The 15,192-nt window shown below is 46.3% G+C and overlaps 1 protein-coding gene across 1 annotated transcript; it reads right to left on the bottom strand.

The window, feature by feature from the left end:
- Positions 1–6,957: 6,957 nt before the first annotated feature.
- LOC125756713 (uncharacterized) lies at positions 6,958–14,933 on the bottom strand. Its single transcript, XM_049411620.1, has 2 exons — positions 14,297–14,933; positions 6,958–7,052 (listed from the first exon to the last, which is right to left on the bottom strand). The coding sequence occupies exons 1-2, from the start codon at positions 14,931–14,933 to the stop codon at positions 6,958–6,960; spliced, it is 732 nt and encodes a 243-aa protein (XP_049267577.1).
- Between the last annotated feature and the right edge of the window lie 259 nt (positions 14,934–15,192).

Genomic DNA, 15,192 nt, shown 5'->3' with positions numbered 1-15,192 from the left:
AGCGTGGGTGCGGAAGTTTGGTTCGTGTTTCGGGGTGGAGAACGGTCTTGCTCGGCCGGTTGTGTTTGTACGCGCCGGAGCAACTCGCTCTCACAAGAGTTCAATTGAGTTTATTCGTTCCTGCTCGGGGCCGGCATCGGGCTGCTCACAGGTTACGTCAGCTTTGTATTCGCTCGCTGTCACGCTAAAACAACGCCGGAAGAGTCTAGCGGGTGCCGGAGGTGTATCGTACGTCGACGAAGGTAAGTTGCTTGCGTGCGTCCGCCAAGTTAGAAAGAGGAAAACTAATAAGTGGTGCGCTCGTCAGCGCTCAAATCGCGTCGATCCGGTAGCTTATCCGACGAGGCATCGCGCAATGCTTCTTTACCCCTCGATCGTTATCGAACTTGTCCTCTGAGGTCCTAGAAACACTCAAGGATAAACAGCAGAGAACAGAGTCGGGAACTTTTCGTAGGTCTCGTCGCGTAAATTAGCGTGCTTGTTGTGCGCTTAAAGGGGTAGGTTTATAATTGTGGACTCCACTCGCGTCACGTGGCACTATTATGATTGACCTTCACGGGATTGCGATCGTCGTCGGTAATCGGGCAAGAGCAAAAAATAAAAGAAACTGCCCCGGACGGACGCGGTGTCTTCGCGTGATTCATTTTTGTCCGCTACGTGCGACTCGCTTGGTCGCTGCGCTGTGCTGTTGTGCAAGACCGCCGACCGACGGAAACCCGCCGAACACCGTGAGCGAAAAAGTGAAAATCGCGCAACGGCGCTGCCAATTATCCCATCTGCGTCTCGCGAAGCCGCGAACGATTTACTAGGCAGCGTTGCGACCCGTCACAGGTATATTGCGTGACAGCCGCTCATGATATTGTCACGCACCTTGACGCTGTGTTCTTATTTATTTATTTATTGAGTGCGCGTTCAGTTGAAACGTTTTATGATTGTTGTATCGTCTTCTGCGTGGCGCTTAATTAACTTGACTCCCGCCACGCGCAGTAGCATATCCAGAGCCGCCTTTTTCTTTTTTTTTACATCTATATACCACATCTCTAATTTTCTAAAATTTGCAGCAATGTTCACCTGCATCTCTCTTCCTTATCAATTAGACCAGCTCAAATGTATAACGTCTGCAGTTGTATAGGTTGGCGGTATTGTATCTTAATTGCACGCTGAGAACTTGAAGCAAGACGGATGTTCTAACTAACCCTGTGGTGCTGTGTTGACAGCTGAAGAAGATGTCGTTTGATCCGAGCGCAGTAGCACCAATGGCAACGAGAGCCCCGAGCTCGAAGATGTGGATTCCCCATGGGCAGCGCCTTCGCGTGAGTAATTCTCTCATCCTGTTTTCTAAGCTCTATGCATACGCTAATTCCTAAATGCTTACAGCAGGTTGACCGGTGAGGCATGTAGGATGAGCACTCTTCCAAGAAAAGTTAATGATCAGGACACAATGCAGCACTTGCAGACGTTCGGCTGACAGGTTATCTTCTCTTCAAAGTCGTGAAGTTTCGTGCTAAACTTTTAACACCTAACTCTGGTGCTAGTCTCTACGGGAGCTTTAAGCTGGTAGTTCATTTAGCTCGGAAATGATGTTAGCATGTGGATTTGCCTGAACTTCATCGTTCTGGCTTCTAACAGCTTTGTGACTGCACATGATTCATGTTCAGCAAAATTTGCGTTGTAACTGCAACATTGAGCAATAATCCTTCATGTGTGCAGAGTCTTGCCTCCGGCATTCGGAAATACGGGGCTGCATCAAAATTGAAGACAATAAATACGACAGATATTGTGGTGTGCAGCAAGTAAAATTGTGAACATTTGAAGTAACAAGCATAAGAGTTGTACAAACTAACGTCCTAAGCATCATTCTCGTGCTGACTTAAAGATTGCTGCACCAGAGTTCTGCAGTGATTTAGCAGGAAACTCCATGATCACGTTAGCTCGGAACAGGCTCACAATACGTCCTTGCTACAACCGTTTTTGTTGCAACGTGCTTGAGCACGTTCCAACAAAAACGGTTGTTTCCTTCATTGCATTGAACAGAATGTTAGTGCAAGGAACGAAAGGTGTGCGTTATTGCACATTAGCAAGCATATCGAGGAATATGAAAGGGGATGATGAAACGGCAGATCAAGTTGAGCAAGTGAAGTTGAATGGTAATGTCCACACTTTGGACAATCAGTAAACTCACTTGGAAGGTGTTATGTATATGCAGTGTTAATACATTGTATATTAAAATTATTTATGTATATTTGCTATGCATACTATATATACTCAGCAGAACAAGTTAGGACCATGTGGTTCAGCATGGCATCTAATTTGCACCCATGTCACAGGGGCAAAACAAAAACACTAAATCCATGCCTCTAACATCGGTTGTGCTGTGCCACACTGCACTTATGGTGTTAAAAGTTACTGCCATTATAGCATAGTGCATTCTTTTGTGCATTGAATTTTGCTCACAAACGTACAAACATATTTCAGTAAATTAAGGCAATGTGCATAAATATGCCCAATAATGCGTTTGCGCATATATATAATTATATATATATTATATATATATATATATATATATATACCGCTCTGACGAAGGCTGGGCCCTGATTGAAACATTAGAGAAAAGGTTTCTGTGAGTGATGCTGCTAAGGCAACCACTTCCCAACAACTTTGTGTTGTTAGACAGGCACGTACATCCGTGTTCTTATCACTTGGCATCTCTTCTTCGGGAAGAGGCTCTTGAATGTGGGTTAACCGATACCCTGCTGTGAGCTTGGCCTCCGCAGATACCAGTTACTCATGTTCTTATCATTTAGAGGATATGTATACATACATACACACATACATATATGCAGGGTGTTTCAGCTAACTTGTGCCCAGTAATAAAAAAAATAAACATATGCGCTATGCGTGTCGAATTGGCTTATTATTATTGTTCTGAGCCATATGCAGCACATCAGCATATTTTTCCAATTCGCCAAGCTGGGTAACTGACAAAGATTGCTTAATTAACTTTTTAATTAGTAAATCTAGCAAAAAAATCTTCAATACAAAAGTTGTAGCACTTGTTATGGAACGTCAGAATATTTCATCCATGCTAAGATAAATGCCAATTCGATAAGCTAGATAATTAACAAAGATTGATTAATTCACCTTTAAAATAGTAGCTCTAACAAGAAACATTCTATAGAAAAGTTATAATGCTTGTTCAGCAGTGTCTGATTATTTCATTTATGCTAATAACTGCCCTGTTTTGTTTTTCCAGCTTTTCTTTAGAGTGTACGAAATTAAAAAATATACATGGCACTAGTTAGCTGAAACACCATATATATACAGCAGGACACTGACAACTTCTATAAATGGCCACTTTAAGGCACCATCTTTGTTTGTTCATGTAAAACCTAGGTGGTTTGTGCCTTGTCTCTGACTTCTGATGAGGGATGGCAATACAGTGTCTCGATTTTCATCAGTGACGAACGCTTTCTGCTGTGGCTTTTAGAGCACAGCTCTTAGGTGCCCTTTCTTGGGCTGAGCAGCATTGCCATTGCCATTGGCGGTGTAACCGATAGACATGAAAAACATTTTTTAAAAAATACGCAGGATCAAATGGAATTTGAACCCGGGCCCTCTGCGTGGCAGTCGAGTGTTCTACCACAGAGCCACGCTAGTGCTTGAAACTCATTTGCAAAAAGACCCTATATAGGCATCATGTCGAGCAAGGAATTGCGTTAACCTATGTAATATAGCGTGGCAGAAGAGTAAAATAACAACTAGTCGTGACACACTGCTAATAGACGAGTTGCATAAATACCAGCAACACTGTAAAAGCCCCAAAGTGTTCAGGCAACACTGGACTGAGCCGCCATTGTGCATGAAAACCAATAAAAAAACACGCAAGAACGCGGCGCTCGTGCTAGTGACAAGAAGTATGAACGTGAGATAAACATTTCACTTGGATGTGAACGTTTTGTGTGATCCAGGTGGTATGCATGTGCAGCCAAATGCACGAGACTGCTCATGCACAATGGCGGCCGTTGGCTGCTTTCTGTACATATGTACAGATGGCGCTATTTTTTGCAACTCGTCTATTGTGCAAGGAGAGTGTGGTTTAATGCTCCCCACCCACTGCAGTGTGCTCAGCCATAATTCTTCATCGTCATCAGCCACATGCAGCATCAACAAAGTGCACATAATACCCTACAGATGTGTAGCATGTTCCTCACTTATCCGCAGAAAGACTAATAGTGTTGTCGTACGTCACAAAAATTATGGTTTATGGCTAGTCGATACCTTTCGGAAAGCCAAAACTTCAGACACAGTTAGCCTTGCCAGAACACAAAGCTGCACTCAGAATTAGCACTAGGCAGTATCGTAATCATTAGAGGCCAGATTGTAGGAAATGCCTATTTTGTTCCTTGTGCTCCTATTGTGCCACTTTGATAATATGAGCATGAATTAGAGGCTTAGAAGGGCTTTTATTGTGTTTTATAGTGCCTATAATGTCTGTTTTTGGCGTTTGTGCCTAAATGCCTATAAGTGCCTGTAAAAGGCTATTTTCAAAATTGGCGCCTATATTAACCTTATTTAGCCTCAAATTTCGCTTTTGAGTGTAGCTTGAGACCACTGTATATGTTAACGGGCAACATTGACTGTTCTGACTCTAGTTTAACCAACTTCCGTAAAGCAACCGCTGGCAGTAGTCAAATGGGACGCGCCGGCGAGTGCACGCCGCCACGCTGATATGGCGCGAGTGGTTGGCAAATGTGAAACCGGAGAGAGCCGTCAAGGGAGAATGAAGAGCAAAAAAGAAAGAAAGATGTGATGTGTGCGTGGCTTTTGTGTAGTTTGAAGGAAAGAAGATTACTTTTTAAGGGCTTGTTTTTCTTTTTTAAACACAATATTAATGAGAACTAACAGACAATAATGCCAAGGAGAGTATAGGGGATGTTATTTGTAGTAATTAGGCTATAAATGTGAAGAAAGTAAAGTGGACGAAAAATCTTGCCGCGGCAGGGACCGGACCTGCGACCTTCAAATAACGCGTCCGATGCTCTACCACTGAACTACGGCGGCGGTCATCCCCCCGTCCACTTTATGGGGCATATATGTGAATTTAAACCTGGGAGTGTTAGTCAGCGCCAATTGCAGCCATGGCGGCGTGTGTGGAACACTCTTTTTCTGCCTTTTGGAGTTTGTAATTTACCTTTTTAGGGTGTTCACCACCAGGAGAGAAATTGGCTCTATGCGAGTCGACCCCGTCACTAGGAAGAATCCCTTCCATCTGGTCTTTTAGCGAGCTGGGTATCTGCTCCTGCTCTGCCCTTCTCAGTCATACCAAAAAGAAAGACACCCAGGAATGTGTTAATTCGACAGTGGACACTTGACTCACCATGCTACAGATAAGCGGAGAGACCGTGTTCTGCAAACCGTGCAGAACTAAGGACAATCGCATGGCTATGTTCAACTATTGGCACCTTTGCACCACTTTAAACAACAACATTTTTACAGCAGAGCTGTTATGGTCGAGGTTTGCCGTGTGTCGTTGATAGAAAATGATCATCATATCATGAAACGGAACGCGCTCAATCGCGTCCCCACAGTCCAAAGGCAAGCATCGTAACCACTAGGTTATCCAGATACGCTAGGAGAGCATAGTGTGGGAAATGGAAGTGAGGGTGAGGAGAAGGGAAATGAGGAGGCGAGAACAAGTACACGGAGCGAGAAAGAAAGAAAGAGAAAAATAGGTAAAAATGAAGGGAAGAAAGAGAGAAAAAGATAGGATGCGAGAGAAATAAAGAGACAGGGAGAAAGAGATCGAAAGAAAGAAACAGACACAAAAAAGATAGAAAAAAGAGAGCAAGCATAGCTCTGTACGGTATAGTATAGCAGGGGTGGGAAGAAGAAAGAGGTGAGGGTAAAAGCCTAGCCAAGCCAGGACCAGCTAGGTGCCCATCAGCTCTGCTGCGACCCAGCCTTGCGCTACTTAGTGCAAGTCGCGCTAATATTTTTTTCCTGTCATAGATAGAGGTCGCGCACGTCTTCCTTTGAAATTATTTACATTTATGTAAAAATTTATTGTGCCTATACTGGAGGCCTTAAAATGTTGTTTTGCCTGCCTATTTTTAGCACCTAAAATGCACTTTTTTACCTAAAAATCCGGCCTCTAGTAATCATCGGTGAATTGTTTATTCAGAGCTATTCATTCGAATCATTTTGCCAAAAGCTTCAAGTTTTTAAACTGATAAATGCATTTATTTTTCTTCAAGTATGTAACGCTTACTCTGCTTGCACCATGCTCTCAGTGCCTGACGTAGACGACAGCTCACGGCACATTTTGTTCAGATGTGGACAATAAACGTCATTGGAAACAGCTGCAGATGTCTGAATATTGCTCAGTAACCAAGATTCACTAGCAGCTGTTACGAGCATATTAAAGTAGCTTTCTACCTTTTGATGTTAAAAATACAGGGCGTGCAAACACTGATACAAGAGAGAAGTCAAGAACCACAAACGCTCCTTTCTGCTTCTGAAACACGCATTAAAATTCTCGCCAACATTAAAATTCTCACTGTTGTTGTCACTGCATCTTGTAAAGCTGCAGCACTCTTTATTTTGTGCACGTGTTTCAATTTGCGAGTACACCTTCAGTTCTCGAGCGGCCGTGGCCCAGATCTCAACACAAACAGAAAATAAAGGGTACATAATTCTACTTGTAATTACAGTACATTGCTGCAAACTTGGAATGTCGGACATAGGAGACGCAGACCGTCTGAGCTTGTTTCACTTTTCAGTGTATGTTTCAACTTTGCACTGCTGTGTACAGTTACAAGCATGCTATTACAACTAACTTGAACACAAGCCTTAAACAATTCCACTGTATATTTTTAAAAAGTTTAGCAATGTATGTGTATATTCAAATTCCTTTTATTGGGACATCAAGGTGGGATGACAGGCAAGAAGCTCTCTTGCCTACAGGGGTCTAGGTGTGCTCAGCAAAATGAAAAAACAGTGATAGGTGGTCAAGTCTACTGTTGCTGCATGAGTAGCACTCTCAGACTTGGCTCCTGAAAAGAGAAATAAAAGTGAAAAGCTAGTCATACCCTGATGGAAAAGAAAAACCCGGCACTACATCATCACGTCATGTGCTTTGACGTGTAAGTTTCGTGACGTAAGCGTAACCAGCATTATCCTTCTTGGTCTTATCAGATGTAGAGAGCAACACATGTATGTTTCATAAGAAGAACTTCCCCTCATTTGCACACTCAGTGGCCGTGCGAGCAATTAACATACAAAAGGTGGCAGCCCATAACAGGCTCTCTTCTAACATTAGCATTCGGCGTATGGAGCTTGTTCCTTGAGGGTAAATAAAACTGCCTAGGATGAGGAAAAAGGAGTAAAAAAAAAGAAACCTCTTCATTGAAGCATCTGCAAATTAGCTTTTCTTTTTGTTTTTGCCCTGACTCGTTGATGCGGATAGATAGATCAGAAGTCATTTCCGTGGTGGAATTGAACTCTACACTTGCACAACAATGTTAGTAGTAACTTTTTCATGTGTTTAAGTTGTGCCATATTCATGTCGTAAGAAGACCTTGTAGGTCAGCAAACTTTTTATCAAGCAACGCCTACCTCGCAGAGCTGAGCAAGCAATCTGTACCTATCTTCATGCTTCTTATCTCCTTCATGCTTTGTATCTTCTTCATGTGAATCTCCAGCAAATGTCTCTTTGACTGTTGTTTTTGTTCCAGCACATGGGTGATTACTTACCTTATGTGAGATTCATGAATGGCTCCTGTTGTGTTGACTTTCATCTTTCAGGGTTGTGAAACATATATGTGTATTAATGTGTGCAAATTAAAGGGACACTAAAAATCACTATGTTGATAAATCAAGGCCACAAGGTGTAGGCATTAGTTTTATGGGGAATAGTGGGTTTATTGAGTGAGGAGTTTAGTTACCAATATTTGTGCAAGACTGCGTGGGTGCTGTCTAAAAGACCACAAAGTAGTCCACTACAGGTTGGGTATCATGCTGCTTGCCACGGCAGCTTAGTGGGCGTGGTGCTGTGGTGCATTTCATGAGGTCACGGGTTTGATTCCCACCCATGGCAGCCACATCTCGATAGGGGTGAAATAAAAAAATGCCTGTGTGCTTATCTCTACGTGCACATAAAAAGAAGAACCAGATGGTTAAAGTCAATCAGGAGTCCTCCACTATGGTGTTTCTCATAATCATCAGGCTTTTGGCACATAAAACCTAAGAATTCAACTTGTAGTGTCACTGATGTTGTTTCCACGACGTTGCCAAATCGGCATTCCTTGTAATTTCACTGTTTCATTCATTCACAGGTTTTATTTTGCGTATTTAACTGAATATTCTACTTTGCCAGTGAGGGGTGGTAGTTTTTGTGTAATACCTAATCTAATAATAACGCTCAGGGTATTCTTTAAACCTTTGAATATTAAAACTGTGCATATTTTTCTTGCATGCTGCCTTACTAATACTTTCGCGTGCAAGAGTGAAACAGTGGCCAGCTGGTTTTGCCATGCATCCATTGGTCGCTGTTACAACAGTAGCATTAAGACAGCTAGAGCACGAATAATTGAGATTTTGCGTCGCGTCAGAATTTCATGAAAAAGAAAAGTTGGTTGGCTGCGTTTTTAGTGAACGTTCAGGCCACTGTGTGGTCCGAGTAAGCCGAGGAAAAATTCCAGGTAAATGAAACCTTTCTGGTTTTCCCAAAGGCACAAAAGTGTGACTGGAAGCCAGTTATAATAGTTAAAGTCTATCCACATTTAATGTTTCAGGTGGCTGTGCATTTGTGTGCTGGTAGGTGCCGCTGTAAGAGGGTGCCTACAGGTCCTTGGAAATGTCTTAAATTCAGAAGTACAGGGGTGGTCAAAAGTTCCCAGGCCGCAACGCCCGGCCGAGGAGCGGCAGCTTGCTGCTATCGGGGCGCTGTTATCGCAATCGCGCCTTGGCGCACGCTGGCGTCGAGCGTGTGCGTGGAGAGGGAGGGGGTGGGCGCATCCCTCTCCCTTTCTTGCACTCCTTGAAAAGAAAGCGAGGTATAAACTTGGTGCGTCATGTTCCCTCACTGTTCACTCTTCGAGCTTTACTACTGTGCAGCGTGTAACGAGGCAGCAGTGTTCCGGAAAGTGATGCATCATGCTTGCGGCCACATTTGCTAGACACCGTATACATTACTGTGGTTTTCACCTTCCTGGAAAGCAATATCGTGCACTCAACTTTTCATTGGCACAGCGGGAGCTCTCTCAGATGTCTGCGCAGGCCAATTCACTGCATACGAGCATGGTCTGAGCCCGAAATGCATTTAGATGAGCTTGTGTTGGGTCTAGTTGGAACATCTTATATAGTGGAATAAGCAGCGCTGCACAGTAGTGTACAATTCGAAGAGCTAGCAGTGAAGGAACAGGACACGCCGCGTTTATTCTTCGATTCCTTATGAACGAGAGCAAGAAAGAAAGAGGGCTGCACACCCCCCTCCATGCACACGTTCAACGCTAGCGTGCACCAAGGCGTGATCGCGATAACAGCGCCCCGATAGCAGCGAGCTGCTGCTCCTCGGGTGGGCGTTGCGGCCTGGGAACTTTTGACCACCCCTGTACATTTTCAGGGCCCTTGAAAGTCCTGGAATGGTTTTCTTTCTTGAGAACCCTGGGGCTTATTTTGGAAAAATGCAGCCTCATCGACTATGTGACCTGCTTTCAATGGCAGATGAGCATTCATTTGGCAAACTGCCCATTTTAGAAACAATACGCCAGCGCGCCTGCACATGTTCTGGTTTTTGTAACGCGTGAAACTCGAAAGCACACCGTGACCATGCCCAGAGACATGCATTGGCGCTCATTCATGGCTCCCCTCTCGTGCTTACACAGCTTTCTCCATGCCCTGTCCCATCATTGGTCTCATTTGCCCACCTGTCGGTCTGCCTTCACCCACATTTTTTCCTCTTAACTTACCTCCTAGCAACTCGACTCCTCCTCCAGTACATAAACTGCTTTTCTTTCCCCTCTGTCTCTGTGTGTGCAAGCGGTACATGGTCAACCTGCTGATGCTTAGTTGATATCTGCCAATGTGATCAGTAACTCACTGAATCGATTCTTCTAGCATTGCTCGAATAAAATAAGATATTTCACTTGAGCCATTGCAAAACCACTGCATGATTGCTCTTCTATGTCTGTTTCATAGGTGTAATGGACGTGACTCGGAGCCAGACGCTCAGCAACAGAACAAAAGGTTTATTGCGCGTTCCCATAAATAGCGGCTAACAGATGACGTCATTTGCACGTGGCTCACGTGCGCCTCAACACAGAGAGCGGCGTTTGGTGCCGCGTCCTAACATTCCTCCCTTTTAAGTTGTGGGAATCGAGCGCGCCCTTCCCTTTGGCGCCTCGTTCCCCAGCTAGCGCGCGTGTTGGCCCCGCGCGGCTCGAGCGCTGGGAACAGCCGTTAATCGGCAGTATGGCGACCACGGCGGCAGCGCCAGGCCTCTTTGTCTGGTGCGAGCCATGCGTCAGCTTCCCGGCGCGCGGGTGCGCGTACGGGCATGCCTGGACATGCTCACATGCTCACGCCACCAAGCTAGCTTACGTCACTGCGCAACGCCTGTCCTCATTGGCCGCCAGTGACAACCCCCCTTCCCCCTTGTGCTCGCTTCTGTCGGGCCCTGGCTTGCCCGCGGGAGATGCTCTCAGGCTAGCACGAGAGGTTGACGCGCTGCTCTAGCAGGCGGCTTCTCGTTTGTGTGCTCAACCGCTGCCCTTTGTGTGGTAGTCTTAGCGCCGCTGGCAAGCGTACTCGATCGGTCTTGCGGAGTTCCCCTTACGGCCTGCAAGCCCGTGACTGTCGTACTGTGATGCATCTTGGGTTAATAAACCCGTGTTGTTTGTTGACCTCCTGCCTCGAGTGCCTTTTCTGCGCCGTGCCGGAGAATCGACGAACCCGGCCGTAGCGTCTTTGTTCGCTGCGGCAGTGGAGAACGTCGCGTCCCTTGCCGGTCGCCTCGTAGGGTAAGCGTCTCGCAAACCTATCTCCACAAAGTTTAAATATATACACAATGTCTCTAAACACTGGAGCCAAAACGAACGACTGGTCTACGAGTTCGTGTAGATCTTCTCAGCTCGGGTCCCTCGGGCAGAGGACTTGGGCTGGTGATGCCAGGCTCCACGTCGACAGGTGATTGTACCGGAGGAAGCAGGAAGTGGTAGTCAGGTAGTGGCTCTGAAGGCTTCTCCGTCGGCCATGCACGCCTCAGTTGGTTGCGATGCCTATGGTGCACGTCTCCATTTGCCATTCGAACTAGATAGGAGACAGGACCCTTCACTTTGATTACTTCAGCCAACTTCCATCGCGGTCCCGCAGCGAAGCATCGGGCGTAGACCGAATCTCCTACCCCAAATCCTTTCACAGTGATGTCAGAGGTGGAGTGCTGACGGACTGGGTGCAGCTTGTCTAATGCTGAACGTAATTTTCTGCCCATCATCATCTCCGCCGGGCTCTTTCCAGTCTCTGAATGTGGGGTGGTATGTTGTTTATATAAAGCGGATATCTTGCATTGGGTGTCGTTTCCCGACTGTTTCTTCAACGCTTCTTTTACTTCCCTCACCATTCTTTCGGCCCTTCCATTACTAGAAGGGTGATAAGGTGCTGTAAGCACTGAGCGGATGCCGTTAAGCTTGAGAAACGCTTGCATCTCCTCGCTTGTAAATGCGGTTCCGTTGTCGGAAACGATAACATCTGGAACTCCGTGAGTGGCAAACAGTGCACGTAGAGCTGAGATTACTGCCGAAGTTTTCATGGAAGGCATAATCTTCACTTCAGCCCAGTTGGAGAATGCGTCCACCACGACGAGAAAAACTTCGCCTTGTACTGGTCCGGCAAAGTCGATGTGCAAACGGCTCCAAGGTTGGTCTGGCTTAACCCAGAAGTGAACTGGTTCTTTTGGATCGCTTTGGCGGTTCACTTGGCATCTTTCACATTGACGCACAAACTCCTCGATTTCTTTGTCCATTTTCGGCCACCATATTAGCGATCTTGCTTGACTTTTCATAGCTGTCATGCCAGGATGGTTTGCGTGCAACAAACGAAGAACATTATTTCTTGCTGCTTGAGGTATGACCACTCGATTTCCCCAGAGGATGCAATCCCGATGCAGAGATAACTCATTCTTTCTTGTTGCAAAAGCCGCAAGATTGTTGTCAAACTTTGTTGGCCAACCAGAGAGAATGTAATTCTTCACAGTTGGCAATATATGGTCTCTATTCGTGAGTTCCGCGATGTCAGACGCTTGTAAGGGTGGATACTCCACAGCGTCCGACAGCAACACGTCACCAGGTGGTTGCGTCTCGTCCTCGCGTCCCGGTACTGGAAGACGGCTTAATGCGTCAGCGTTGCTGTTGCGGGGACCTGGTCGATATTCCAAGGTGTAGTCATATGCAGCCAAAAGAAGAATCCAACGAAGCATTCTTGGGGAAACAACTTCCGGAATGCGTTTCTCTCTGTTAAACAATCCCAGCAGAGGCTGGTGATCAGTTGTAACAATGAAGTTACGTCCAGCCAAATATTGGTGGAACTTCTTTACGCCATACACGATGGCTAAGCCCTCCTTGTCAATCTGCGCATACTTTCGCTCGCTCGATCCAAGCGTTTTAGAAGCGTATGCTATTGGGCGTTCTGTGCCATCTTGTTCCCGGTGAGCCAACACGGCTCCAATTCCAACAGGTGATGCGTCGCACGACAGCACAATTGTTTGCTTTGGGTCATACGAAATAAGAACTGCTTCTGACGATAACAATTTCTTCAGCGCAACAAAGGCTCGGTCGTGCTGGCTATTCCAGCTCCAAGCACTGTCTTTGTCCAACAAGCGGTGAAGTGGTTCCGCGACTTCTGCTTTTCCTTTTAGGAATCGGCTATAAAAATTAATTAGCCCAAGGAATGATTGCAGTTCCTTCTTTGATGACGGCGTCGGTGCGTTCAGGATCGCGTCCACTTTGCTTGTAGAAGGATGAATGCCCGTAGCATCAATCACATGACCCAGAAACTCAATGCTCGACTTGCGGAATTCGCATTTTTCTTTGTTCACCCGCAGACGTGCGTTCTGTAGCCGGGTGAGCACTGCCTGTAGGCGTTCTGCGTGCTGTTCTGGCGTCTCTCCTGAGATTAAGATGTCATCGAGATAGCATTTGACTCCCGATACTCCTGCCAACAACGTGTCCATGGTGCGCTGGAACAACCACGGCGCTACGGTAATTCCAAAAGGCAGTCTGCGCACTTTAAATAAGCCCTTCATAGTGTTTACAGTAAGGACATCAGCTGATGCGTCGTCCACCACAAGCTGTTGATAGGCCTGAGCCAAATCCAGCTTCGTGAAAATTTTGCTTGGTCCTAGCGTTGCTAGCATTTCATCAGTTGTGGGCAAGGGATAGAGGCTACTTTGAACGGCCTTGTTCACCGTGCTGCGATAATCACCACACAAGCGTACGGAACCATTTCGCTTTCTCACGACTACGATGGGGGTTGCCCATGTAGAGGACTGTACTGGCTCCCACACGCCTTGCTTAACAAGCCTGTCTATCTCTGCTGCCACGTCATCTCGAAGGGCAAACGGTACTGCTCTGCTTTTCAAAAACACCGGCTGTGCTTCATTTTTTAGATCAATGTGCACTGGTTGTTGAGTGCATCCTGGAAGATCATTCGCAAACCTCTTGAAATCGCTGAAGTATTTCTGACTCATCAGATATTTTCTTTATTCCTTGAATTTTAATTCCTAAAGCCTTAAACCAACTTCTTCCAAGAAGACTACTACCTTGCTTGTTCACCACTAGTAAAGGCAACTTTGCACATTTTTCTTTGAAACGCACTTCGACTATGCTTTTCCCAGCATCTCAAGTGGCTCTTTCGTCCAAGTCACAAGCTGCGTTCCGGTACTGACTAGCGGAATTTTGCCTGCGCGTCCTTCAATTGCTCGCCACGTTTCTTGACTAACCAGCGAGTGAGACGCTCCTGAGTCTACTTCCATCTGCACCTCTTTCCCTTGGATCAGCACAGTGGTAATAAATTTTTCTGACTCGCGAACTTCGTAAACAGAGTAAAGCTCTTCCACTTCGTGCAACGGTCTGCTTGCCTGACTTTGCTTCCGTGCCGGATTTTTTCCTCGCTTCTGTGCCGCAGTTTGATTATGACTTGACGGCGATTCTTTCTGAAGCGACAAGCTCTAGCGATATGGCCTTTTTCCTGCAATAGTGACAAGCTTCATAACGAAATTTGCAAGTTTTAGAACTGTGCTCACCGTTGCAGCGGTAACAGACGCCATCTCTGGACGCAGCTGGCTCCTTTGGGCGCGTTTCGTGGACGGCCGCGTCGCCTATGCCGTTCGCGTCGCTGAGGCTCTGTGTCCTGATTTCTCGTTGCTGCCGTTGGGTTGCTTCCGCTGTCACGGCCATGTCGTACGCCACAGTGAATGTCAGGTCCCTTTCTGCCAGTAGGCGTTGCTGCACAGCCTCGTTGCTGATGCCGAAGACGAAACGGTCTCGCATCATCTCGTCCATAGGAAGCGTGTCGTCTCCGAAGCCACAGTTTTCAGCCAGTCTTCTCAGCGCTGTCACGTAATCTGCGACGCTTTCGCCTTGCGCTTGGTTACGCTTGTAAAATAAAAATCTACCGTACAGCACTGACGGCTTCGGATGCATGTGTTCTCGGACCGCTTTCTTGATCTTCTCGTAAGCTGCAGCAGTTGGCCTTTCGGGTTTGACCAGCGTCACGATGAGACTGTACGTTTCTTCTCCACAGGAGCTGAGTAAAACAGCGCGCTTTTCTTCATCCTTCGAAAGCTTGTTGGCTTCGCAGTACATTTCAAGTCGTTCCACATACTCGTCCCATGACGCACTTGTACCGAGGCTGTACTCCCCGATGCCGCTGACTGGCATTGCACTGCGCGTCTTGTTCGGGCCTGCGCTGGTCCGCTGCCTGTCTTCGTCGCCACTGTAATGGACGTGACTCGGAGCCAGACGCTCAGCAACAGAACAAAAGGTTTATTGCGCGTTCCCATAAATAGCCCCAGTCAAAAAAAGTGAATGGGTCCAACTGGTCATACCAGTTCCCAGCAATTGGTCCCAAATGGAATGAATTGGAAACCAACTGGAATGCTGCACTTCAACAGGGAGGACCAATTGGACCTCACAGTTC

This window comes from Rhipicephalus sanguineus, unplaced genomic scaffold (assembly GCF_013339695.2).
Source record: "Rhipicephalus sanguineus isolate Rsan-2018 unplaced genomic scaffold, BIME_Rsan_1.4 Seq533, whole genome shotgun sequence".
Lineage (NCBI taxonomy): Eukaryota > Metazoa > Arthropoda > Arachnida > Ixodida > Ixodidae > Rhipicephalus > Rhipicephalus sanguineus.
Note: the sequence above shows the minus strand (reverse complement) of the source record. Positions and strands in the feature narration are given on the sequence as shown.

Bases quoted from the DNA above. Each gene is read 5' to 3' on its own strand.
- LOC125756713 (XM_049411620.1), bottom strand. From the start codon at position 14,933: ATGCCAGTCAGCGGCATCGGGGAGTACAGCCTCGGTACAAGTGCGTCA. The intron at 7,053-14,296 runs GTGAGCACAGTT...TTCTCTTTTCAG, and splicing joins CGTCTGTTACCGCTGCAACG to GAGCCAAGTCTGAGAGTGCT.